This window comes from Ips typographus, linkage group LG1, assembly GCF_016097725.1.
Source record: "Ips typographus isolate SLU linkage group LG1, UJ_Ityp_2.0, whole genome shotgun sequence".
Classification (NCBI taxonomy): Eukaryota; Metazoa; Arthropoda; class Insecta; order Coleoptera; family Curculionidae; genus Ips; species Ips typographus.
In genome coordinates this window covers 18612136-18637430 of record NC_138422.1, presented here as the reverse complement: position 1 = coordinate 18637430, position 25295 = coordinate 18612136, and the positions used below count along the sequence as shown (strand labels likewise).

The 25295-nt window shown below is 36.8% G+C and overlaps 2 protein-coding genes and 1 long non-coding RNA gene across 4 annotated transcripts in view; 2 read left to right on the top strand and 1 right to left on the bottom strand.

Annotated features, from left to right (window-relative positions):
* The window catches only part of LOC145740131 (acid sphingomyelinase-like phosphodiesterase 3b), a 363835-nt gene that overhangs the window by 227555 nt on the left and 110985 nt on the right, over positions 1-25295 (bottom strand). The window lies entirely within an intron of this gene.
* LOC145727018 (uncharacterized) lies at positions 8405-10612 on the top strand. 2 transcript variants are annotated; one of them, XR_014177767.1, is made up of 4 exons: positions 8417-9113; positions 9174-9403; positions 9459-9718; positions 9902-10612. It is a non-coding gene; the product is annotated as an uncharacterized LOC145727018 (long non-coding RNA). The 2 variants fall into 2 exon arrangements; XR_014177766.1 differs by having other exon boundaries at positions 8405-9403.
* On the top strand, positions 22411-24014 carry LOC145725937 (uncharacterized). Its single transcript, XM_081974864.1, has 2 exons — positions 22411-22873; positions 22936-24014. Exons 1-2 carry the CDS (start codon positions 22536-22538, stop codon positions 23660-23662), a joined length of 1065 nt encoding a protein of 354 aa, XP_081830990.1. The 5' UTR covers positions 22411-22535; the 3' UTR covers positions 23663-24014.

Here is a 25295-nt window from a genome sequence, read left to right as displayed (position 1 = left end):
TTCAAATGTCTTAAAAGCGGTCTAGAACCTTCAATGCTCCTAAAGTAACTTAAAAAGATTTTAAAACACTACAGAAACTTCAAGATGCTTATAAAACAGGCAAAAATCTTTCAAAATAGTCTAGAAGGTTCTAAAGGCTTTTAGAACAGTCTAAAAGGTTCCAAATGCTCTTGAACTAGTCTAGAAGCTCTCAAAAGATTTCAAAACAGTTTAAAGCTTGCAAAATATTCTATAACCGTTTAAGCGATTCAAAATGCATTCTAGAACCATCAGTATGCTCTTTTTAAACTCTCCAAAAACCTTCCAAATGCTCCTCAAGTAGGTCAAAATAATTGTGAAAGTTTTCAAAAGTCTTAAATCTTCCATATACTGGATGCTTTTAAAACAGTTTAAAAGCTTAAAAAAAATTCTAGAACTGGAACTCAAAAAAATTAAAAATTTTGGCATCTCTGAAAGAGTTTTGTGAGCTTTTAAATCATTTTTACAGATTTTTATGTTTTTTTGAAAAAATAAATATAAATTTTTCACGATTTTAGTGCTTTTTAATCCGGACTCTAGTTATGATGATGTTAAGAGGAGTTAATAAACAATTATTATTATTACAAAAGGAAGGGAATGACACGCAGTCTTCTCCACAATACTTTATTACGACCTTCAAAAGGTAAGGCCTGCTCTACTAGTTTCGGACATATAAATGGCCATCTTCAGGAGCTCAACTCGACAATTAATGTGCGGGCTGTCTTTCTAGAAACGGGGAGACAGTGAGACCCATGTTGTAAAGGTTTGTGAATTTAAGGTTGTTAAAAGTGGGAATAAAGCTGAATGGAGAAAAAAAGAAAAAACTGACACTACATCCTATTTAAATTTAAACACAAATATTTAAAATTAAAATTAGACCCATTTTAAGGGCTGGGTTAGACCCTATGGAAAAAAGATAAATTTAAAAACCAATCCACCATCCACGGCAGCGGCGATCGAATAGCCTGTTCGATTAGTAGAGCAGGCCTTACCTTTTGAAGGTCGTAATAAAGTATTGTGGAGAAGACTGAGTGTCATTCCCGTCCTTTTGTACTTGTACAACTCCACTGAAAGAAAATGGACTACTACTTCTTTTTGAATTATTATTATTACTATTATTATTATTATTCACTACATAAATCTGCAGGTATTGTGGCCGTTTCCGTCAACTTTCCACAGGTAGTGGAAAGTTATAGGAGTTATAATAAGAGTTACATTGAATTTTCTTAGCAACGTCATTTTTGTAGGGTACTTAGCATTAAAAGTTCATACAAACGTACATGTCCACTCGTTTACATATGAACTTCAAAATTCCAGAGTTATTCTATATTTATTACAAATTGTTTTGTAGTGCAAAAAAACTGACTTTTGTGTATAGTTCTGATATTAAGTTTTTCGAGTAATTACGCTGCAAGTTAAATTAAATTATCTAGTATTGTTTGCCTAAAAATAAACAAATAGCCACATTCAGTTTATTTTATCACGTTTATTTGAGTTGACTTCAATAATAATAGTTTTTGTGAATTTTGGTTTAGTGATGTAAATGTTAAAATTATGTAAAGTTTTGTTAATCGGAAATCAATTATCAGAACTATAATGTTGAACTCCTTGATACTTGCTTGCTATTTCTAAAGTGAATTGAATTTTTGCCACTGCGACGGATGCTTTGCTTTTGTCCAGAAGACGGGACGTCTGGGTAACAAAAGTCAGGGGTGGTAAAATACTGATGATAATGGAGAATGGCGAAAAGGATTTTCAAAAATACTCGTTTTTTACCCAATCTACTTCCGCAATAACTTTTTGCACTTGTATTTTAATTAACAAAATTATTATTTCTTGGATACGTATTAATAATAAAAACATTTCAGTCTTGAAATATTGATAAAACTCGAGGAGCTTTGTGCAGTAATTGCGTTTAAATGAAACGGCAAACTTAATGAGAAACATTGATTGCGTTTCCGCTTATTAAATAAAAGGAAACAATGCAACTTGAAACCGAAACAAGAAATTTCTCGTTTTCCGACATATTTTGTTGCTTTTGTTATTTGTATTCTCCGAGCGAACGTTGGAATAACAACACAATAAACTGCAGCCCGCTTTTCAAGAAATCACCTATTACTCATTCAGAGTCATTATACTATGGCTTTCTAATAAAATATCAATAACCTGCATTTTGTGATATTGACGTTGCAGTAGTAACGTTAACTTGAAACAGACTTTAAAACTATAAAACAGAGTTGGTAATCGATAAGTATATTTCGGGATAAGCGAGTCCTGAAACGACGTGATCTTTTATAGGAGTGGAAGGTTGCTGAAAGCAAAAACCTAATTCGCCATTTACAAAACGAAATTTCTAAAATAAATTTTCTCGAGCGCTACCACAAAAAGCTCTAAATTGATTTACTTTGATATAGCACGATTACAGCATCAGGTCGCTCCCGAATATCTCTGCTTCGAGGTCGCATTTACATTTTTTCATTTTTCTTGCCCGATCGTTATTATTATAAGAAATAGGTCCATTAAGTTCATTTTCAATTCTCGGTATTACATTTCATTTGTTTTGATAAAGGGTAAATTACAAATTAGCTGGGATTCATAATGAAGAGTTTAAATAAACTTAGGGCTTTCACCTCAGCGTAAAGTAAACTGATTAAAACACATTTTGACTACCTCTTCAACACACTTGTTATTAATTTTAGAAATAGTTATTGACCTGTGAAGTGCAAAAGTTGGTACTTTCCGAACTTGTTAGCACGAGACTGCTCGAAAGGGCGGGAAAGACGCTTTCCGCATGTGTTAGGTACAAAATTGTTCTTACGAGTATTAATTTTCTTTCACTTGAACAAAAATGTATAGTAAAATTCGAGGTAATATTACTAAAATGAAAGCCTCTGTTTGCAAAGATGATTAAAAGTGTATAAGTATTAAAATTTTTTATGCTAAGTAGTCTTCTCTTTTCTTCTGCTGCATGTCCATTGGAAATGGATGTTTGCGATCACATTTGTCCACTCTTCCTTATTACGTATGGTATGCATTAGTTCTTGCATTGTCCTCAGTCCTGTCCACTGCCTAACGTTGCGGAGCCATGACATCTTTTTCCTGCCGATTCTCTTCTCTTCTTCCTTTCCCTCAATCTTCCCCTCAATTATCAATTGCAGGAATTGGTACCTCTCGTTGCGTATTACGTGGCCCAGGTATGCTGTTTTTCGACGTTTAATGGTGTCTAACAGTTCGCGGTCTTTACTGATTATTCTCAAGACCTCATCGTTGGTTCTCCTTGCAGTCCATGGAATCTTCAGTACACGCCTATAAATCCACATCTGGAATGCTTCCAGCTTGTTCATAGTACTCGCCTTCAGTGTCCATCCCTCCATGCCATAAAGCAACACTTTCCACACATGGCATTTGACAAATCTAATTCTCAAGCCAAGATGGAAATCAGTATTGGTGAGCACTTTTTTGAATTTCTTGAACGTACTGCGGGCATTTTCAATCTGGCATTTGATTTCTGTGTCTGATTCCAAGTTTTCACACAGCCACGTTCCTAGATATTTAAATTTTTTTACGCTTTAGTCTTTGAATGCAGCGGATGTCTTTTTGGTCTATGTCCAATCTATTTACGATTTGGATCAGTTTATGATGTTGGACTCTGAACGCCTTTTCATAATCGATGAAACACAGCATTATGTCCTTTCTCTGATTGTTGCAGTTCTGAATCAGTACTTGAGTCGCAACTAATGCTTCTTTCGTGCGTAAACCTCGTCTGAATCCAAATTGTGTGGATCCGCTGTTTCATTCGCATTTTATTGATATTCTATAGTGGATTGATATTAAGGAATATTTTCAGTCTGTGACTCATGAGGCTGATTAGTCTGTTGTCCTCACATTTTGTTGCATTGTTCTTTTTCGGCAAAGGGACAAAATTCAATGTTAACCATTTGGCGGGATATTCGCCTGTGTTATAAACTCGATGAAATATCGTCTGAAGAACTGTAATGTTTTTGTCGTCCAATAGTTTGAGCAACTCTAAAGGTATGCGGTCTGGGCCAATCGCCTTTCTATCTATGGATGTATTGATCGCTCTTATAATTTCCGCTTTTGTGATGGGAGGTCCCGAGAGGTCTTCTTCTCTACTCGGAAAAATATGGGACACACGTTTTTTTTTGCTCTATTTGTAAACTAGAATGAAAACGTTAGTATAAACCATATTTATTTCGCACAATATATACTAAAATTTCCCATGTGACGTAGAAAAGTCCAGTTGTCCCGTCTCTCTTATAGCGAACTGAGCGAAACAAAATACATATGTATGGACGTATGTCTTATATGAATTTTTACCAAATGTCAACTTTCAACGTCTCAACTGTCTTTCACTGAATAACATTCTAATGTTATTGCAGATGACAGGTTGCCATATTCACTTTAAAATACAGAATGTTTGTTTTTTGGTTTCAGTGTTTCATGGTTTAAATTAAACCCAGACACACTAGAAAGTAAAAATATTTTTGCATTTTTTTTACTTTTTAGGTCTGCAATCGTACATACTCCGACAGAACATACAAAAATTAATACAAATTAGTTGATTTGATAAAAGACATAATTAGGCAAGTGTTAGTAACTTTAGCAACAATGCACTGGATACAAAAAATGACTAATTAAGTCACGGGGGATCGTTTTATTTTGCTTTTTTATTTTATTTATACAAGCGTTTTATAAAAATGCTGCCGATTTAATATTGAATAACAAAACTTAATAACACATTGTAAGGCATAAACAGTATTAAGTTTATATTTTGAAACCTTAATTCCACTATGGTACACGACTCCATTATACCCAAAACATCATGGATACTAATTATATAATCTTTCCTAGCGATATTGCTATCATTATTATTAGTAATTAAAAAAGTCCTCATAATTTGCCAATAGCAATTGATTTTCCACTTACGAGCTTAATTATATGTAGACTCAACTAGGTGACTTCTAAAGACACTTACCTGCAACAAAAAATAGAGTTAATACTTTACACAGTAAGTTATACTATAACTACTCTATGTTCAGCGACTTCTGACTGTTGCCTCACAATCACCAGCAAAAAACGTACGTCGGTAATTAAATGTGATGTTGATTGATTGTCAAAATGATTATAGTTTTAGGTTATAACTTAAGGCAGGTGATACAATAAATTGTATATTAAGCTGGTGTTGTACTTCTACAGCATTATCTTTAAATTGTAATTTTGATTGGTGTAAAATACAAAAAAAGAGCTTAAGCAAAAGTTTTTATTTTCTTTGACGTGAGCAATAATGTTTGGATTGGTTCTCTTTTCATAACGTTGATTTCCTATAAAATTATCACATCTGTATATTTACGTTTCGTTCAAAAAAAACTCTGGATAGCACTGCCCTTTTGCTAATTCGATTTTTAAAGCTTTTACCTTTATTTACACCGTACAAGCTGATTTTTTGGACAGTAGATTCCGAAATGCCTAAAGCATCGGAAACCCTCTTTAAAATGTGGCATTAATCAACAAACTGCACGTTATTAAAAAAACTTGAAAACATCGTTTAGCATTAATAATGTTTTTCCAGCCACTTTTTCCTTCTTTATTTGTTCCTTTTCACTGTACTTGAATAGTATATTACATACTCAGGTGGATAGTGTTTGATTTCTGTCTAGAGATTAGGTACTTTATCTCGAGACAGACATTAAACTTTCTACCGTGGTTTATATACTATTTTATTTTCAACCAAATATCAAAATCTCATCGAACTTTTAATAAATCATTCAGTTGAAACATTGATTGCTAATAGTCTCTAACAATAAGGTAGTATAGGTGTACGGGTAGTTATGACTTCCCGTACTACTTGAAAGGTAATTTGTTTACAATCTTGACAACGTCATTATTGTGCTATTCTGTCTTTAATATTTTGAGCTGAAACGTTTCTTAAAGTGCTTTTAACATGGAGATTTCTGAAGACGCAGCTGTTACTCATCATCACCTCATCTGCGAGCTGTTGCAGAGTTGGCGGCACAGTCTCTTCACAAAAAGTAAGCCCAGATATGACAAAACGCATATTGACATTCACCCGGGTGGAAAGTACTCAAAGTACTCACTTTCCACCCGGGTGGAAAGTATAAGCAGGTAATTTTCATCTTTCCACCTGGTTTACACATAAGAAATAGCGTTATTACATACCTGGTTGAAAATAAAGGTATTTTGAACACAGAACTACTCTATTTAAGAGGACTCTCATTTTTTATTTACGGAACTGATAAAAACGTCAAAATAGCCTGACATTAAATGATCCGTCAAACCGACAATAGCTGGTAGTATGATGTTATAAAACACACGTTTTTTGTCGATCTTTGTCTAATGAAATAAGATAAAAGATGTGACGCAACAGTCAGAAGTCACTTATCAGAGAGTACACTACATATTAAGTATCAGATATTTAGCATAAAGTAATATCAGCATGGAATAGTGATGAAAAGTTGTTGCAAACTACTATATTTTTCATTTACTGAAATTACAAAAGTTTAAGTTTAAGCTTAGCAACATGATGACATAGTCAACCCTTTATGTTTTATTCAAATTTTGGTTGGTTTTGGATAAGGCTCTATCTCTATGCTAAAGATCAAACGAGTCTATAATTAAAAAAAGATAAATATTTGTCCCAAAAATCATCTTTTCACACATATTATAGTCTAGGTGCAGAGCACGTTGTGAAATAACACAAACTGTATTTTGTGAGAGCATTTTGGTTTTTTTTCTTCTAATTGGTATTGAATGGATATTTATAAAATTTCTAGGCTTATATTAAACAATACAATGTGTTTTCAGAAAAAAATATAGAGAAACTCTAATTTTTATATGGCAGGATAATAATCATTATATGCTTGTTGAAGAATATACCTATACTTATTAATCATACATGTGGTTGACTTTTTGCCTGAAATTTTTACATATTTATCTCCAAAAATACCCAAAGCAAGTTATCATCATATTTTCTAAAAAAAAATAAAACTGCGGAGAAGTTAGAGTTTTAGGGGACCGAATTAAATTAGGAACAATGCTATTTATGAAAGTTTAACTTTTAGTACAAATTAGAGTTGTCAACTTCCAACAGCAGAAATTGGACGAGAAAAAAAATATACAAAAAAACTTTAACTATGAAAAACTTTTTGATGTAACTTTTACTAATATACCTGTACAATTTTCGCCTTATTTCAGAGATTTTGGTTGTAATTTTATACCAAAAGTTACATATTAAATGTATGGTATATCTTGCTCAAACGTGACCGTTAACATATATCAAAAGGTGTTTCTGTAAATAGAAACCCTTTAAATATCAATAGATGCACGATATAACGAGAATGGTTTTATTATTTGGATGAATATTTGACCTTTAAGCGAATGAATTAGTAAGTAAATGAGTAATCTTTATTTCGGATATTGCTACATGAAAATTTTTATATTTACAGGGAACATAGGATTTTACGAGTTAAATTTTTAAGCCCATGTTAGACCATGTTATTTTGGAACTGCAGGTGTAGAACTTGGCGGGTGTGTCTTTAGTACCCTGAAGCTTAAGTAAGACCACCAGTTCGGTCTAAAATGTGTTTACAAACTAGCAAAAAATCATCTTTTTTCGTAAAGATTTTATCTTTCTATATTCCCTGTATGTATGGTAGGTGTTTGTTGTTTTTGATACTAAAGGTTTAGCCATGGGTTCTTGTCTTTTGGCCCCCCAAGTTTACTAACAAGAATTTACTTACAACTGACGAACCTAAACCAACGAACTACTATTCTATCCTCGTTCTAGGCCCTGTTTCCCTACAATTAAGGAACATTTTTAAACCTCTAAACATCACTCTTTGTTTCAAAGTCGAGCACACCTCACACCAATTCCTTTGCAACACCAAAGACACCACGCCTACACTTCACAGATCTGGAGTTTATGAACTCTCCTGCTGCACTCTATATTGGCCAAACAGGTAGGAGGTTTGCCACTCGTGTTCATGAACATGTTAGGAAGGCAGATAAATTACTTAACAACCCTAACCCCTTGATGCAAGCTCTAATTAAGTCCCATTTTGCAAGACATCTTTATTTTAACCATCACACCTTTAACATTGAACAAGTCTTCCGAGCTTAGCATTTCTGTGTAAAGAATAATCTTTTGAACCTGTAAGAGGTTCTTGAGATTTGCAAAGCCTCTTAGAGTGGTAAACACGCCTGCCTCAACAGGCAGTTGAACCACACCTCGGCTCCATTCTTCAGGTCTTTGAACTTCTAACCACCCCTTTTCGTCTGTCCCTCACCAAATCTGTTGGACCTCGAGCTGACACCTGAACCTTTTGTTGACCTTCTTTGGAGACCCGTTTCCTGATTTCCTTTCCCAGGTCGGCACGCATTATTTTAAATTCAAATTTTCTCTAATTTCGCTTGTGTTTTTTCTGTTTTACCGCCATTTGCACCGTCGAACTTCCAGCCCAGCTTAAGTACACAGTCTGGATCACACTTAACTTAAGCTTAGCCTAAAGTACGATGGTGTAAACGGGGGTTAATCAACTTGTAACTTTAACCTTACTGATGTTAGTTTACATTCCTTGATCCCCACCTTGATCTGCCTTAGTTGACATTGAGAACTGTCGTCCCGTCATTGTCCGCATTTGTCACAAATGCTGCAAAGTTCTTTTAGTTTTTTGCTTATTCGCCTCTTTTAATAAACCATCTGAACACAATATTGAGGAGAAATGAGTGAAAGAATCCGAGAATTTCTTTTCAGCTTTGTTCAGCAGCACCTGGTAAAATATTTTTGGACGCATGCCAACAACCATCTTTAGCCTTCTTCTACCAACAACAACCATTTGTGTTAGAGACGAAGCATTGGAATCACAATTTAACCGCCACAACGGAGCTAAACTCTGACAGTTCCAAGTAGACAAATTAATCTACTGTCAACGTCTAAGCAATCAACCGTGAACCTGTGGAACTATCAAATCTATTAAAGGAGTCGTTTAGAACCTCAAAACACCCACCGGAGACCCGCGATTCCACCACAACCAATTTTGTTTTCGCTCAGTCAAAGAGTATGCATTGAAAGAGGTGAGTGAAGCCAATAATCTCAATGTTTTCCATGACACATTTAGTATCTCGTCCTTGTATCGTCCGCAAGTTCCGGTTCCTGCTCAAACCCTAGGCAGGAGCCATCTCAAAACATTCCGTATCCACTGGCTAAAGTTGAAAATCAAGATTTGAATCGACAGCCAGTAGAGAGCTTTGCAGAATTTGAACCCAAATTCAGGCGACCGTTCTCAGCGGAATCAACGCCCACCAAAGCGTTATGGCGACTGTTGTAAACCGACCATACTCATCTGAGGTAATACACGATCTAGTAACCCTATGATGTTTAATATAATCATTTAAATCACTAGAACACAACAGTCGTCGTAGCCAAAAATAATGTCTAGTTGTGCTTAGAATTTGGTGTTACGCTGTGTGGCTCCCAATTACATTCATTCCAGCCTCTTAAACGTCCAGAAAGATGTTTTCGGTACACCCTACTTTCCACAATTCAAGCGCTGATCAAGGAATGAGAGACCAATTAAACAGGTCTTTAACTACACAGAGTGTAGAAGAATTAGAGGTGTCCTAAGGAAACCCTCTTGAGTCCGTACTTACGTAGTGTTATTAGGTACGGTTCCGTTTTATAGCATTTGTTTTGCAATAACACATTAAAAGAGACACAAGAGCTTATGGTAGATTTTAATGCATATGCGGACGATTTAACTCAACTATTAATTTTTTTTAACCATTGTGGTAAGAGCCAATATGCACCACAAAGCAATAAGAGGTTTGAGGAGGTTGGGTTTTACAGTGGCTTGCCCCAAGACTGGGATTGTAGTATTAGAGGGCAGGAGGATGATGAATCAGGAGAAGCAAAGACATTTGTGAGTTTATCTGGAGAACGTATTAAGATTTACATATCATGCAGACCAACCAAGTTGCGAGTCGAGCTAACGGAAAGATCGCTCAACTAAATCGATTGATGGCGGAGGAGCGGTGGTCTATCAATGAGCAAAAGAAAGCATACTTCCACCCTTTTTCCACCATTTTGTATTTTACCTCCGTGTGTATTAAGGTTCTTAGAATTCGGAAATATAAAAATATTATAGAGACGATAAACCGACGATTCGATATTCCTATAACCTGCCCATATAGGATGGCATCTACGCGGACTGGCCTGGTGCTAGCAGGATTACCCTTAAGATTATCCCCGTTTGACCTGAGAAATACAGAAGAGAGTGGACATGCGGAAGACCGACATTATTAAGGAGTGCAGAACAAGAAAGTTTTCGAGGAGTGTTGGAGTAGCTGTGGAATTTGTGGTGTGTTGTGGAGGCTTGAACTAGTCCATATTCTCAAAGTGGAGGTATAAAAATACAAAAATGTTAAGTCTACTGTCCATAGAACTTATACCACCTTGTCTTCCTTAAGCTTCAACAAATACAAAATTATACCAATTAATCCATCCATTCCGGAACTATACGGCATCCCTAAAATCCATAAACCTGACATTTACATTCGACCTGTAGTATCATTTTGCGGCTCTCCTTGCTACCACCTTTCTTCCTGGCTTAATGATATTACGCTGACATCTTTTCCTTGACATCTTTCTTTCTAGATCTGACTACCAGTAACAACTGTCTGATACCCTTTACTTCTAACCACCCCTCAACATTGAACTCTCGTGGATAAAAACAGTAGTATCTAATAACCATTTCCCTGATTCTATTGTAAACAAAATTTATTATACCCTTATTAACAAATTTATCAAATAAACCTTCTATTTAATCTCTTTACAATTAATAGTTATTTAGTCAATGATTTTGCACTCATTATTGTCTATTAAAAAAGGCTGTTAATACATGGTCGACGGGAAATTTATGCCACAAGTGCAAAAAGTACATCTTTTTTGCACGCATGTGAAAGTTTTATACAAGACCGAAGGTCGAATTTAACAACACGTAAGTGCAAAAAAGGACTTTTTGCATGGGTTGCATACAAAATTTTTTATAAAATCGAGTTGTTTGATGACCATTGCCCACAAATATAACAACAACACAGACTTTGTTGTCAAAGTGCAAAAAGTACAACTTTTTGCACTAAAAATCATTCATTAAACGGTATTTTTTTGCACGATTACATAAAAAAACATTTTTAAATAATAAGACTAACATTTGTTGTAAAATTCAGCACACAGAACGGCAGTTCATCTGCAATTCAAAATACTTCATAGATCTGTGGTTTACCGGTTATCTTGCTGCACGCCGCGGTGTGATGCCTTTTACATTAGTCAAACGGTTAGGACATTTATCACACGATTTCAGGAACACACTAAAAAAAACGATAAATTTTGCAACAATCCCAAACTGAATAATAGCTTCATTAAGTCCTTTGCAAGATACCTTCACTTCAATCAACATTCTTTTAATATAGAGAGCTAGGTTCATGTTTTATATTTCTGCATGAAGGACTACCTCTTGAACCTCCTAGAAGTTCTTGAAATAAACAAGGCATCACGTAATCGTATATCTGTTTTCCTTAATGACCAATTGAATCACATCTCAACCTACTTTTTCAGATCTCTGAACTTTTAACCCCTCTCTATTTCTGTCCCCGCTCCACTATTCAAACTTTCCCATGATGTTTAACCTTACTTGTTTTTTAAAATTTATGTTTTAACCACTTGTTTTCGGTTTAATACGGCGTATATCTTTTCTTTTGGATTTCAAGGTTGAGCAACTGACAATTGACATCACTTTATAACATCAAATTGTGGCCTGTTCATTTCCGAACATTTTCTTTTTTTATTCGCTCTGATATCTCAATTATTAGAACCTATACAGGGTTTCGAAGAAAAGGTGGATATTTATCTTAATTTCACCAACGTCGACACTCGAATTGGATATGAAATTCATGTCGTTTCTCTGAGAACTTTTTACTTTAAGTTTTATGCTTCCTTTACACTTTATCCAGGCTTAGGACTGGTCCAATTTGTGCTTTATAATAAACCGGAGGGTGTTTAAAGGTCAACTGGTCAAAAGAACTCCTCATGCTTCTGATGACATTATCAATCATGTCTTGAGGCAGATTGTCCCAAATCTCAACCAGAGCAGCTGCTACTTGTTCGGTATTTTGAACTGCAGGAGTTCTGGACCTTAATCGTCTACCTAACATGTCCCAGACATATTCAATAGGATTAATGTCTGGAGAACATGCCGGCCACGCTATTGTTCTTATTCCGTCGACATTCAAAAAATCGGAGACACAACGAAGCTTGTGAGGACGGGCAGGCATTGTCGTGCATTAGCAAAAAGTTTTCTTGGAACATTTCGAATGTATCCATCTGCATTTAAAGCTCCATTAACAATCACCAACTCTGTTCGTGCCTCTAACCATATTCCACCCCAGACCATCACTGAGCCTCCACCATAGTGGGAGGAAAATTAAATTGTTCATCTTGTTCTCTTCTGCCGTCGATGAAATTAACACAAAATTGACTCTCATCTGTGAACAAAAAACATTGGCCCACTGATCATTTTCCCAATTTTCCTAGCAAAGCCTAGTCTGGCCACACGATGACGTCGCTGGAGTAATGGAGCTTTTTTGTACTACATGCATTCAAATCAACTTCCTTAAGCCTTCTGCTTGTGGTCCGGACATTTGTTCTTCTTCCACGTACTTCTTCCAGTTCGCTTCTTAATTGCGGTACTGTTTTACGCCTATTCAATAATGTTTGCAAGTTTATGAATCTGTCATCTCTAGCCGTGGTTGACCGTTTTTCCTTGACCTCATCTCCTCACATACTCTCCCGTTTGTCTCCAACGTCTTACATTACGATAGATTCTGATTTTCCCAACATGTCAGCAACATCGCTCTGACTTGTACCAATTTCAATCAACGCTACAGCCTTCGGCACATCAGCAGAAGCCATATGACTCATGTTGGATTTTTAAGAATCAAATTGATGCTTGGCAATGACCAATGACTTATAGCAAATTCGATTAGAAAACCATGGCAAACCTCTAACACAGGTGTGGAAAAATGAGGTAAATATCCACATTTTCTTCGAAAGTGGAAAAATGATATCAATATCCGTATTTTCTTCGAAACCGTGTGTATTTTCTTTAATAATTGAGGTATCAGAGGGAATAAAAAAAGGTAATGTTCAGAAAATAACGGGCTACAATTTGATGTTATAAACTATTTTCAATTCTCTGTTATTCTCTCCACAGGGTGTCTCAAAAAGCACAGAAGATTTCTTACTTCTTTTTTGTCCCTGTATATGACATAAAGACAAACCATTTAAAAATCGTAATAAGACGAATTCATGAAGAATCAAGCTACAATTCATAAAAAAGATGATCAAAATCAAGCGAAGGATTGGAGAGGAAATTGATGTTAAACTAAGTCTAAATTTTGACCCTTCTCCTAATTTTGCCGGTGTATGTAGTAACGGAGTGAATTAAAAATGTGTTTCTCTTGTACCCGTATAATTAATTATTAAAATGTAACATATTTCGTTTAGTAGACTGTTTCACCTTCCAGCTCCTGAATATGAGTTCTGATGCACGCGAAACATGCAAAGCGTACCCCCTTTTTTGTTTTTCTTTTGTTAAACTATTGGTTATACTGTAATTCCGAAGAAAATTTTGCATTTTATACTACTGCATAACACAATCTACGCAATCTGCTAGTTTCGCAACCTGACGGAGGACCCAAGACATATGGTTTTCAATTGCATTAGAATCTGCAGCTGCAGCCTATCCTGCAAGTATAATTGAAGTCTCGCTATCAAACTTGATGATGCACGACAAAGACAGTACTTGGATTGCTTTGAAATCTATGAAAAAAACGTTAGAAAAAGCAAAAAAAAATAAGAAAAAATTTTTGTGAAACTTAACGAAAGCATCCGCAATCTAAAGTTGTCAAGTTATGGCAAACTGTAAACTAGCACTCGAAAAAAAACTTCATTGAAATAAAAAACTACCTTTCTAAAAGATATCGTTATTAAGTTATTTGTACATTCACGGAAAATGTGAACTATTGGAAAAATTTCAAACAAATTCAATTATAAGTTTTTCTTTTCGGCCATATTCGACTAAATGACATGGGAAATAAAAGTTCAAATTGGATCCAGTTTCCTTAGGAAAAAAACTATCACGATCTCACATATGGGCTTTGACTATTTTGATTTTCCTCAATAAACACTGCCAATTTAAACGCTGCCGTATCATTAGCAAAGCAGAAAAGTTTTAGGTTAAACGCATCCATTATAAAAGTACATTCGAGACGTTTGCCTTGACCCTCATACACGTGTATACGTGCCCGAACCAATTTCCTGACTAAGCGTAATGAGGTCAAAGTAATTTAGGTTCCTTTGACAAAAAAGTATATATTGACGAAGAAATAGCATGATAATAACGATTGAGACCTAGAATAGACTGAATTATCAAATACGTATAAGCAACATTAGTTTGGAAAATGAGAGAAATGAAATATGCTACAATTCAATTTTCCTTAACGTTTTGTCCCGAACATTTAAATTAATTTCCATCGATGTATTAAAGCTACGTCCTGTTCGCGCCAACTGCAGAAAATTTAATTTAATCCAGACCGAGCCAATAAAAGTGCTCACATTTTTAAACGGACGTTAATACAATAAAACTCGAAAATATACCCACATGGCATAATTGCATTCACTCTGACCTACGGTAAACTCAATTTTAACTTTTATTTCCCTTGTCGATACATCAGTATGTCCGGAGAATACATATTATTGTTGATTTATAACGTTTTCGTGTTTTATTCCAAAACTTTAATGGTTTCACCGTCGCTTCTCAATTATACATTGCTTTTTTCATTCTATTTTAGTTCACGCCTTGCATATGCATTTAGATGGTGAAACAAAAGGAAAATATTCCTATCCACGACTGTTAGATAATATTATACTCATTCCAGATGATTTTTTCAATAATTGATTCATGGTATTATTGCCATATTCCCACAGCCAATCTGGCAGGAGTACTAGGAACCAGATTAAACAATTGACCTGATAAGTTGGTGTTTACCCAACTATGGCAACCTAAATGCTTGCTACAAGCAACTAACTGTGAATTATGGTCCACCGTTAATAATTATTTTTTGCCATAAACTTTTAAAAATCAAGAAATGGAAATATAATTTGTCTGTTCTGTTTTTGGAGAAGATCCACTTTTCTATTTTCTGTATCTATGAAAGTCATTAGTTTCTTTCCCAATACTTTCCAGTTTCCGAGATATACCAGGTGTCCAAGACCACCCTGGACATAAGAGATTAACATTGGAAACGGTTTTGATTTTTTGCACCTCTATGGTTCATTTAATTGAAAAACTTTCTTAATAAAAGTTGTAAAGTGCATCTTCGGCTATCAACCTGTATTTCAATACTATGGGTTTAGCTGTTTAGACGCCAAAAACCCCTAAAAATTCAAAAAATTTGAATGTCCCGCCACACGGTAACTATGGCCCGTAATAGTATATTACATACTGTGGAAAGTGTTTGATTTCTGTCGAGAGATTAGGTAGTGGCATTACAACTTTATCTCGAGACAGAAATTACATTTTCCACCGTGGTTTGTATACTATTTTATTTTCAACCATATATCAAAATCTCATCAAACTTTTAATAAATCATCCAGTTGAAATATTGATTGCTATAGTCGGATTTTTACCTTTTGAGAATGACGTCATCTTTTTACATCTTTGTTTCTCGCATATCAAACATGTGAAATAAACAATTTTAGCAAAAAAGGCACGTTGTTGATTTTGTCATCTTGTCAAATTAAAAACGTTGACATTTACTGTCACTTTGATATAAACAAATATCAAAGTATTAAAAATGCCGCGCTACAACGAGCAAGCCCAAGTGCTAATTCTAAATGTGCTGCTTTTTTTCGAGTACGAAAAGAAACAGTTTCAAGATGGCATCCCAATTGATTATTCCAATGTATATGATAGAGCATTGTCAGAAATGTTGGGTATAAGAGACGGTTGAATGGGGCGGAAAAGAAGAGAAGTAGAAGACAACCTAAAAAAAGTGTGGTTAAGCAAGGTTGTTATTGTATGGATGTAGAAGGGAAAAAGATAGCGGGAAACTTTATTAGATTTTGCTAGTTTTGTCAGGAAATTAAAGTGTTTTGTACAGACCTTCCGTATTTTATTTAACGAACCGGTCGACGGCCCTTGAAACGGGTAGTTTCTTTGGTGCACGACACAACATTTGGCGACCGTGACAGGACTTATTGTGGAAAATAGTGGAACTCTTTTTCGGTCTGTAAATAAGCTGGAAAACCCCCGTGTTACTCTGGAAAGTGCGTGGAAAATCCGTACCATTGCAGTCGAGTTTTGTAAACTTTTACCGGGTTTCGAACTTTGTCGTTTTAACCTCGAAACTTTGAGTGATTTTGAATCGGGTTTGCAAATCGTTTATTATGGCTACGGGACTTGAAATTACAAAGAAAAGCCGTACCGTGTACCGGAGTGCGTTTACACGAGCCGCGAATGAACTAGAAGTGGGGTTACAGTCGGAAAATCCTGACAAAGACTTAATACAAGCTTCCCTCGAAATGTTACAGTCAAAATTCGAGTGTCTGAGCAAAATTGACTGTGAACTATATGATCTTTTGTTGGAAACGTCGACAGCCGCTGAACTGGAAGCTGATATAGAAAGCTGTGATGTTTATGCCAAGAAATTTACTATACTGAGGCTGAAATGTAACAAGGTTATTGAATCTAGTACCCTAACTGGAAGTAGTGATAACAGGGGGGCTGATGGAAGAAGCACTGTGAGTATTGAAGATAACCACACAGGTATGCGTAAATTTAGACTTCCTCGTATTGAGTTCAAACACTATGACGGTAGCATCAAAGACTGGTTGGCTTTTTGGGCTCAATTTAAAAAGGTTCACCAAGACGAGAGTATCGATAACCATGATAAAATTGAATATTTAATCCAGGCAACTTTAGCTGGAAGTCGAGCACGACAACTTGTTGAGAGCTATCCGGCCATGAGTGAGAACTATTATAAAATTATAGAAAGCATGCAAAGTAGATTTGGCAGGGAGGATCTCCAAATAGAGGTATATGTTAGGGAGTTATTAAAGTTGATTTTAACCAACACAACCTCTAAACAAAAGATGGAGATAAGCAGTCTATATGACCAAATTGAAACTCAGTTGCGAGCTTTAGAGACACTTGGGATAACAACTGATAAATGTTCCGCCATGTTGTATCCATTGATAGAGTCTTGTTTACCCCAGGATTTACTTAGGGTTTGGCAACGTTCAGCTATTTTTAATAGCCCTGCTAGTGGTGACGACCCAACCGACTTTTCGTTGGAAATTCGGCTAAAGCGACTTATGCTTTTCCTTAAGCAAGAAGTGGAAAATGAGCAGCGCATTAGTCTAGCAGCTGAAGGCTTTGGTTTAGGAAGTGGTATGAGGTCGTCTGGAGGAGACAATGCCGGTCAAAGACGGGGAAAAGACAGACTTCATAACGAACCAACTGCTTTGGGTCTTGTAAATGCAGAGGTTGGTCGCATTAATCGCTGTTTGTTTTGTTCAGGTACTCACTTGTCCGAAGCCTGTTTTAAAGCCCAAAAAATGAGTCTAGAACAACGGAAAGAAGTGGCCGCTAAGTATAAAGCCTGTTTTCGTTGTTTGAAAATTGGTCACCAGTCGAGACAATGTAGGGGCAGAATGAGATGTTTGTTATGTGGTCGTTCACACGTTTCTTTAATGTGCTCAGAGTTACTCGCCACTACTAAACAGGATGGTGGAAATGACAAGCAGTGCGAACCAACTACGACGGAGGAACCAAGTGGTAGTCATTTTCGTGACCATACGCTAGCTAATCACACGTCTACTCAAGTATTTTTGCAAACGCTGCGTGTGACAATAAAAGGAGATAGAGGGTCAAAAGTAGTTAGGGCTCTGGTGGATACTGGCTCACAACGGTCGTATATACTGAAAGATACTGCCACACAGCTTTACTGTCAACCCAAAAGAGTGGAAAAGGTTGTACATTGCCTTTTTGGGGGATCAGAGATGTGGGTGACACATGAGTGTTTTGATATTACTGTTTGTAGAGGTCTATTTTCCCATACTTTTGAAGCCCTGGATCAACTTACTATTTGTGGAACTGTACCACCGGTGTTTTACGGACCTTGGACCAATGAGTTAGACATTTTGGGCGTCCAAGTATCAGATAGTGGGCAGTCTGGTCCCATAGAATTGTTGTTAGGGGCTGATGTTATAGGCATGTTGTACACCGGACGACGAGAACAGTTACCCTGTGGATTGATCGCCATGGAGACTCAACTAGGCTGGACACTTATGGGAAAAGTTTCAAGCAAAAATGGCGCTCGTTCAACTACCGTCATGACGACGTTAAATTTGTTCGTGCAAAACGCGTCCCTTACTCAACTGTGGGAACTGGAAGCTCTTGGGATTAAGGAACCCTCGGATAAACGCAGCAAAGAAGAAGCTGCCATTGCTGCCAGGGAACTTTTTAATCAGACAATCCACATCGATTCAGAAGGGCGATATGAAGTCAGGTTACCATGGATAGAAGACCATGCTCCACTTTCCAGCAATTATAGCTTAACACAGAAGAGATTAGAGTCTGTTGTTCGAAGGTTGAAATCCACCGGTTTATGTGATCAATACGAACAGATTTTTGCCGAGTGGGAAGCAGAAGGAATTATCGAGAAAGTTAGTCCAGACAAAGTTAATCATCTTCTGGGACATTACCTGCCCCACAGGCCCGTCATCAAAGAGAGCAGTCTAACTACAAAAATAAGGCCGGTTTTTGACGCTTCGGCCCATGAGAAAGAGAAACCTGCTCTAAACCACTGCCTTGAAAAAGGACCCAATCTGATAGAACAAATCCCTTCCATGTTATTGAGATTCAGAGAAAAAAGGATTGGGGTAGTGGCGGACATTCGTAAGGCTTTCCTGCAAATAAGTGTACATACTGCAGATCGCGACTTCTTAAAATTTTTATGGCTAGACTCTCAAGGACGCGAAGTCGTATACAACCACCGAAGAGTAGTTTTTGGTTTGAATAGCAGTCCTTTCCTTCTTGGGGCCACTTTGGATCATCACCTGTCCCAATGTTTAAATTTATGCTGTTCCACTAAGTCGAGTAGTAATCTGCTGTATACCCGTGAGACGGTGGAAAAATTGAAACGAAGTTTTTATGTGGATAATTGTATGGTTAGCTTATCCACAGAAGCAGGAGTTGAAAAGTTCATCAGAGAATCAACAATCGTCATGAAACAAGGACTGTTTGATCTAAGAGGGTGGGAGCGCACTGGAGGAATGGATTTTGGTGATTTTGAAGAAACCTGCGCAGTGCTCGGACTGAATTGGCACCCCAAAGGAGATTATCTTACTTTGAATTATAGTTTCATGAAAGACGTTACTTTGGAGATGAACGCCCTTACTAAACGACAGATACTTGCTTTGACACAGAAAGTTTTTGACCCAATTGGTTTTGTCAGTCCCACTACGCTCATACCGAAGCTGATGCTTCAACAATTATGGAAGGACGACCTGACCTGGGATCAACCAGTGACTGAAGACTTAGCTCACAAGTTTATGAGTTGGATTAATGAGTTGCATTACCTGCAACAGATTAAAATACCTCGTTGGGTAATGGCTGGTACCAACGAAGCGGAGGAATTGAGTTGGCACACGTTTTGTGACGCCAGCCAATCAGCATATGCTTGTGTCGTCTTTCTACGAGCTGTCCGAGGCGGTAAAGTGTCGGTATTTCTGTTGGGTGCAAAAGCAAGGATATCGCCTCTGTGTAAAGCAGCTACAAAAATGACCATACCTCGACTGGAACTGTTGGCGGCCACCATAGGCGCTCGTCTTTACTCATCCTTGGTGGTAAATTTTGAACAAGAAGTTCCATGTTTTTTTTGGAGCGACTCTTCCACTGTGGTACATTGGATTCAACGAAAGGAAGAATGGGGAGTGTTTGTGTGGAACCGCGTAAACGAGATAAGAAAGCTGACATCGGCAGACGACTGGCGACATTTACCTGGAGTGTGTAATCCAGCTGACTTACCATCCCGTGGGTGCTCTCCGAAGCAGTTACTCGACTTAAAATGGTGGGAGGGACCCCGATGGCTTTACGACGACCCGGTTACTTGGCCAACTGCCGTTGAAGTTCCCAATGAGGAAGAGATTAATGGGGAAAAGAAAAAGAAACTTGTCACTACATTGAACCATTTGGAAAAAACCGATATTTGGCACTTTAATTACTTTCAGAAGTACACCAAAACCGTACGTATGTTTGGGTGGATCCAGAGATTTATTAACAATTGCAAGCGCCCAGATACAAAGAAGTATGGTGAACTTGATGCGGACGAGCATAACGCGGCAGAGGTACAAATCCTGAAACTAGTGCAAGCTGACTGTTTCACTGGATTGAATGACTCAAGACTAATTGGTTTTTCCCCCATGTGTGACGAAAAAGGATTAATTCGTCTCATGTCCAGAATATCTACAAGGTCAGATAACGATGACTTTCGTTTTCCCATAGTGTTGCCATCTAAACATCCTATAGTGAAGAGTATGATCATGGAAGTCCATATTAAGTCATGTCATGTCGGAACCCAGGGTCTACTTTCACTCCTTCGAGAGAAATTTTGGTTGCTTAACGGAAGGCGTACCATTAGATCCGTAATAAAGCACTGTGTGGTTTGTAACCGGTTTAACTCCAAGAACTTGTCGGCGAAAACGCCACCGCTACCTATGGATCGTGTACGAGATGCGGCAGTTTTTGAGGTGACCGGAGTAGATTTTGCGGGACCGTTGTATCTCAGAACTGGAGAGAAGGCTTGGATCTGTTTATTCACTTGCGCCGTGTATCGAGCCGTACATTTAGAACTTACGACTTCACTCTCCACTTCTAGTTTCCTCCAGGCACTTCAACGATTTGTAGCGCGTAGAGGAAGACCTAATACTGTTTACAGTGACAACGGTACGAATTTCCTAGGAGCAGCAAATGCTTTTGCGACATTAGATTGGAAGAGAATTACGCGAGAGACCGCTATCCAGCGTATTACCTGGAAGTTTAACCCCCCTACTGCAGCCTGGTGGGGCGGATTTTGGGAAAGGTTAATAGGTGTTCTAAAACAGATATTAAGGCGAGTGTTGGGACGAGCCAGCCTCAATTATGAAGAATTATCGACGCTATTGTGTGAGTGCGAGTCAGTAGTCAACTCCAGACCTCTCACCTACTTGTCAGAAGATCCCCAAGATCTGACTGCACTGACTCCCCTCATGTTTTTAAGAGAACAGATAGAAGACCGATTACCCGATTGTGACGTCATCGACAAAACTTCATTCAGCCGTAAGATACGGAAACTTCAGACTTTACGTGAAATGTTGCGAAAACGTTTTCGTTCAGAATACTTGGGACAGTTGAAGTTATTTTGCGATGGAAAAGTGACCCGCCCAGTTGACATTGGTGAGTTGGTACTCATCGGCAGCGACAATACGAAGCGTTTGGAATGGCCTATCGGACGTGTTGTAGGCGTACTTCCAGGAAAAGATGGGCAGATTCGTTTAGTCAAGGTGGAGACTATCAAAGGGTGCTTACTTCGTCCGCTACAACGACTATTTCCATTGGAGTGTGGACGTGATCCTGAAAGACTCTCAGAGTTGGGCGATTTTAAGCTTCGTGTTCGAACTGAGACTGAAGGGGATTCGCCTGTGACTTCGACAGAATGCGAAAACCCACAGATACCGCTTTCTCAGGAGAGTTGTGAACCTGAGATGGAAGATGTTGGCATTGAAGTCGAGAAAACAACTAGGTGTGGACGCATTAGTAAGATTCCAAGTCGTTATTTAGACTAGTGTTTGTTCTATAGGAAATTTGATGTAGTTACCATCTTTGGTTTGTTTAGCTTTACGAGCTTAATTTTAGTTTTAAGAAACATTTTTTTTGTCAGCAATGTTTCTTAGGTGGGAGAATGTCAGAAATGTTGGGTATAAGAGACGGTTGAATGGGGCGGAAAAGAAGAGAAGTAGAAGACAACCTAAAAAAAGTGTGGTTAAGCAAGGTTGTTATTGTATGGATGTAGAAGGGAAAAAGATAGCGGGAAACTTATTAGATTTTGCTAGTTTTGTCAGGAAATTAAAGTGTTTTGTACAGACCTTCCGTATTTTATTTAACGAACCGGTCGACGGCCCTTGAAACGGGTAGTTTCTTTGGTGCACGACACAACAAGCATCACAGGCTTTAAAAGTGAGTACTGCTACCCTATGTCGAATAAAAAAGGCTGGAATTCAGGCTGACGACTCCTATTTCACTAACATTTCTAAGAAAATGTCCGTCAGTAAAAACAAAATAACCGCTTTTATGAAGAACAAAATAAGAGATTAAATTTATTCAATGTATGCTAAAAAAGAATATGTAACAATGGCAAATGTGCGAAAACATTTAATTGACCAAATTGGAGAGCATTTTAACGCTTTCATTTCTGCTTTGCGAAGATGGTGTAAAAGCATCGGTTTTAAATGGAAAAGGACAAGTAACCGCCAATATTTGATGGAACTTCCAGACATCCAAATGAAGCGAATGAAATTTTTGAGGGAGTATACAAAAATCCAGGAAGCGTCGAATGGATTAGCACCTGTTTTTTTGGATAAAACGTGGATTTATAGCAAAGGTTCCTTTCGAAGTAGTTGGCAAGATGACACGATGTTTACAAGTTCTACTAAACGTACTCAAGTTAATTTATTGAAGTAAGAGTCCACATGAATACAATGACGATGACTTCTGCTACTATTTCAGGTGATCGTTATATAGTACTTCACGCAGGAAATGAAAATGGCTTCATTAATAATGCGAGTTTGGTTTTTAAAAGCGGTTCGAAAAAAGGCGATTATCATGACAACATGAATCGAAAAAACTTTGAAAATTGGTTTAAAAATCAACTTATCCCAAATTTATCGGAAAAATCACTTATAATAATGGACAATGCGAGTTACCATTCTGGACTTTTAGAAGAAATTCCCCAGAAATCTTGGACAAAACAAAAATTAATTACCTGGTTAAGGAAACAAAATTACGATTTTGAAGAAAAAGCGATGAAAGATGAAATTTGGACTTTAGTTTGTTCAAAATTGATTCCACAAAAAAAATATTACCTGGATGAATATGTAAAATCTTTTGGCCACAAAATTTTAAGATTACCACCATATCATTGCCAATACAATCCTATAGAGATGGTCTGGTCCGAGTGCAAGAGAAAATATGATGAACATATGATAAGTTTACAAGGGACAGCAGTGGAAGTATTGACAACTTGGGAAAGGGTTTTAAGAGAAATGCCAGCAGAACATTGGAAAAACTACATTCAACATGTCAACAAGCTCATAAACCATTCTTGGAACACCATAAAATACTGTGATGTTTCAGACATTGAACCACTCATTATTACTGAAGCCAATAATGATTCAGATTCTGAATTAAGCTCGGAATTAAGTGACTCCGAGATTGAAGATATTCTCATTTAGCTACCCACTCATGTATATCTTCTTAATTCTTTATTTTTGGGGTTATTTTGGTTTTACTGACCAACATTTTCTTAGAAATGTTGGTGAAATAGAAGTCGTCAGCTTGAATTCCAGCCTTTTTCATTCGACATAGGGTAGCAGTACTCAATTTTAAAGCCTATCCTGCTCTATCGTACACATTGGAGTGCTCAATCGGGATGCCATCTTGATATTGTTTCTTTTTGTTCTCGAAAAAAAAAACACATTTAGAATTAGTACTTGTTTGTAAATTGTATGGTTTAGCTTGTAATTTTACTACGATAGCACGTTAAATTTTGCCGTTGTGTATTAAATATATGTATGCATATAGTAAATTTCTTTGTATGTATTTCTTTTTATTCTTTTTCGTAAGATTAAGTTACAAATTACTATTTTCGCTTTATTATGCAAAGTACAATAACACAGCACAAAATCAATGAACATTAATAATATATTATGTTACTAGGAGTAGAAGAGATCTTTAAGTGAGTGCAAGCACACCTATTCACTGAATGAATGATGATTAAACTGAAACTCTCATGATCATGTGATTTTCAGGGCACTTGATCATCACTCACTTCCGAACGCACTAATTTTTCAAAGGATTTGTAGGTTAGAATTTGTGATCTAATTCCAGACATGCGTGTTTTGACTTGTTTACAATCTTGACAACGTCATTATTGTGCTATTGTGTATTTAATATGTTGAGCTGAAACGTTTCTTAAAGTGCTTTTAACATGGAGATTTCTGAAGACGCAGATGTTACTTATCATCACCTGAGCTGTTGCAGAGGTGGCGGCAGACAGTCTTTTAACTGTAAAAAGTAAGCCCAGATATGACAAAACGCATATTGACATTCGTAAAGTAAAGCAGGTAATTTTCACCTTTCCACCAGGTTTACACATACGAATAACGTTATTACATACCTGGTTGAAAATAATTAGTATATTACGTAACTAGTGCTGTAAGAAGCATCATGGAATCATCACACATGATTCCATGATGCTGTTCAGTTCATGCTATTCATGTTCACACATCATGACGTACTATACTTTACCTACGACCAAATGTTAAGTCCTTTTTTCGCAATTCATATTATAATTCAGAGTAACTTTTCATTAAAAAAGTATATTTTCAATATATTGACATCATATTTCTACTAATCATAGGTATGTACTATGCCACTTAAGAAAAAAATAATAACGTTAAAAAAAAATTCACAAATCATGTTACTTAAATAATTATTAGTGTTGTTCTTAAAATAATTATTTATGGTGACATTACAGTTATTAAGAAGAAAGGGAAAACTTTCAGTAATATTACTTGATGTGTTTGCTATTGCAGATAATATTCTAGACGAAGTGGTAGTTACTTAAAACTGTATGAACAATGCATTACGCGATGATCTCCATCTAATATACTCTGATAAAGGAAGAAATATAAACAAAATAATTTTTTCCCAGCGCGAGCGATAGTTTGTGGCCAATCTTAAAACTGTGCGCTTTTTTTACAGCTGTGTGTTTTTTTACAACTGTGCGTAAAGAGGTTCATTACGTAACGGAAAACTATGCGTAATTAGCTATTTACACTGAGGTCGTAGGTAAAAGTATTTTTT

What these genes read in the sequence shown, in the direction of transcription:
- LOC145725937 (XM_081974864.1), top strand. Translation starts at nt 22,536, where the DNA reads ATGTATGCTAAAAAAGAATATGTAACAATGGCAAATGTGCGAAAACAT. An exon ending in AGTTCTACTAAACGTACTCA is followed by an intron (nt 22,874 to 22,935) that starts AGTTAATTTATT and finishes TGCTACTATTTC; the next exon opens with AGGTGATCGTTATATAGTAC.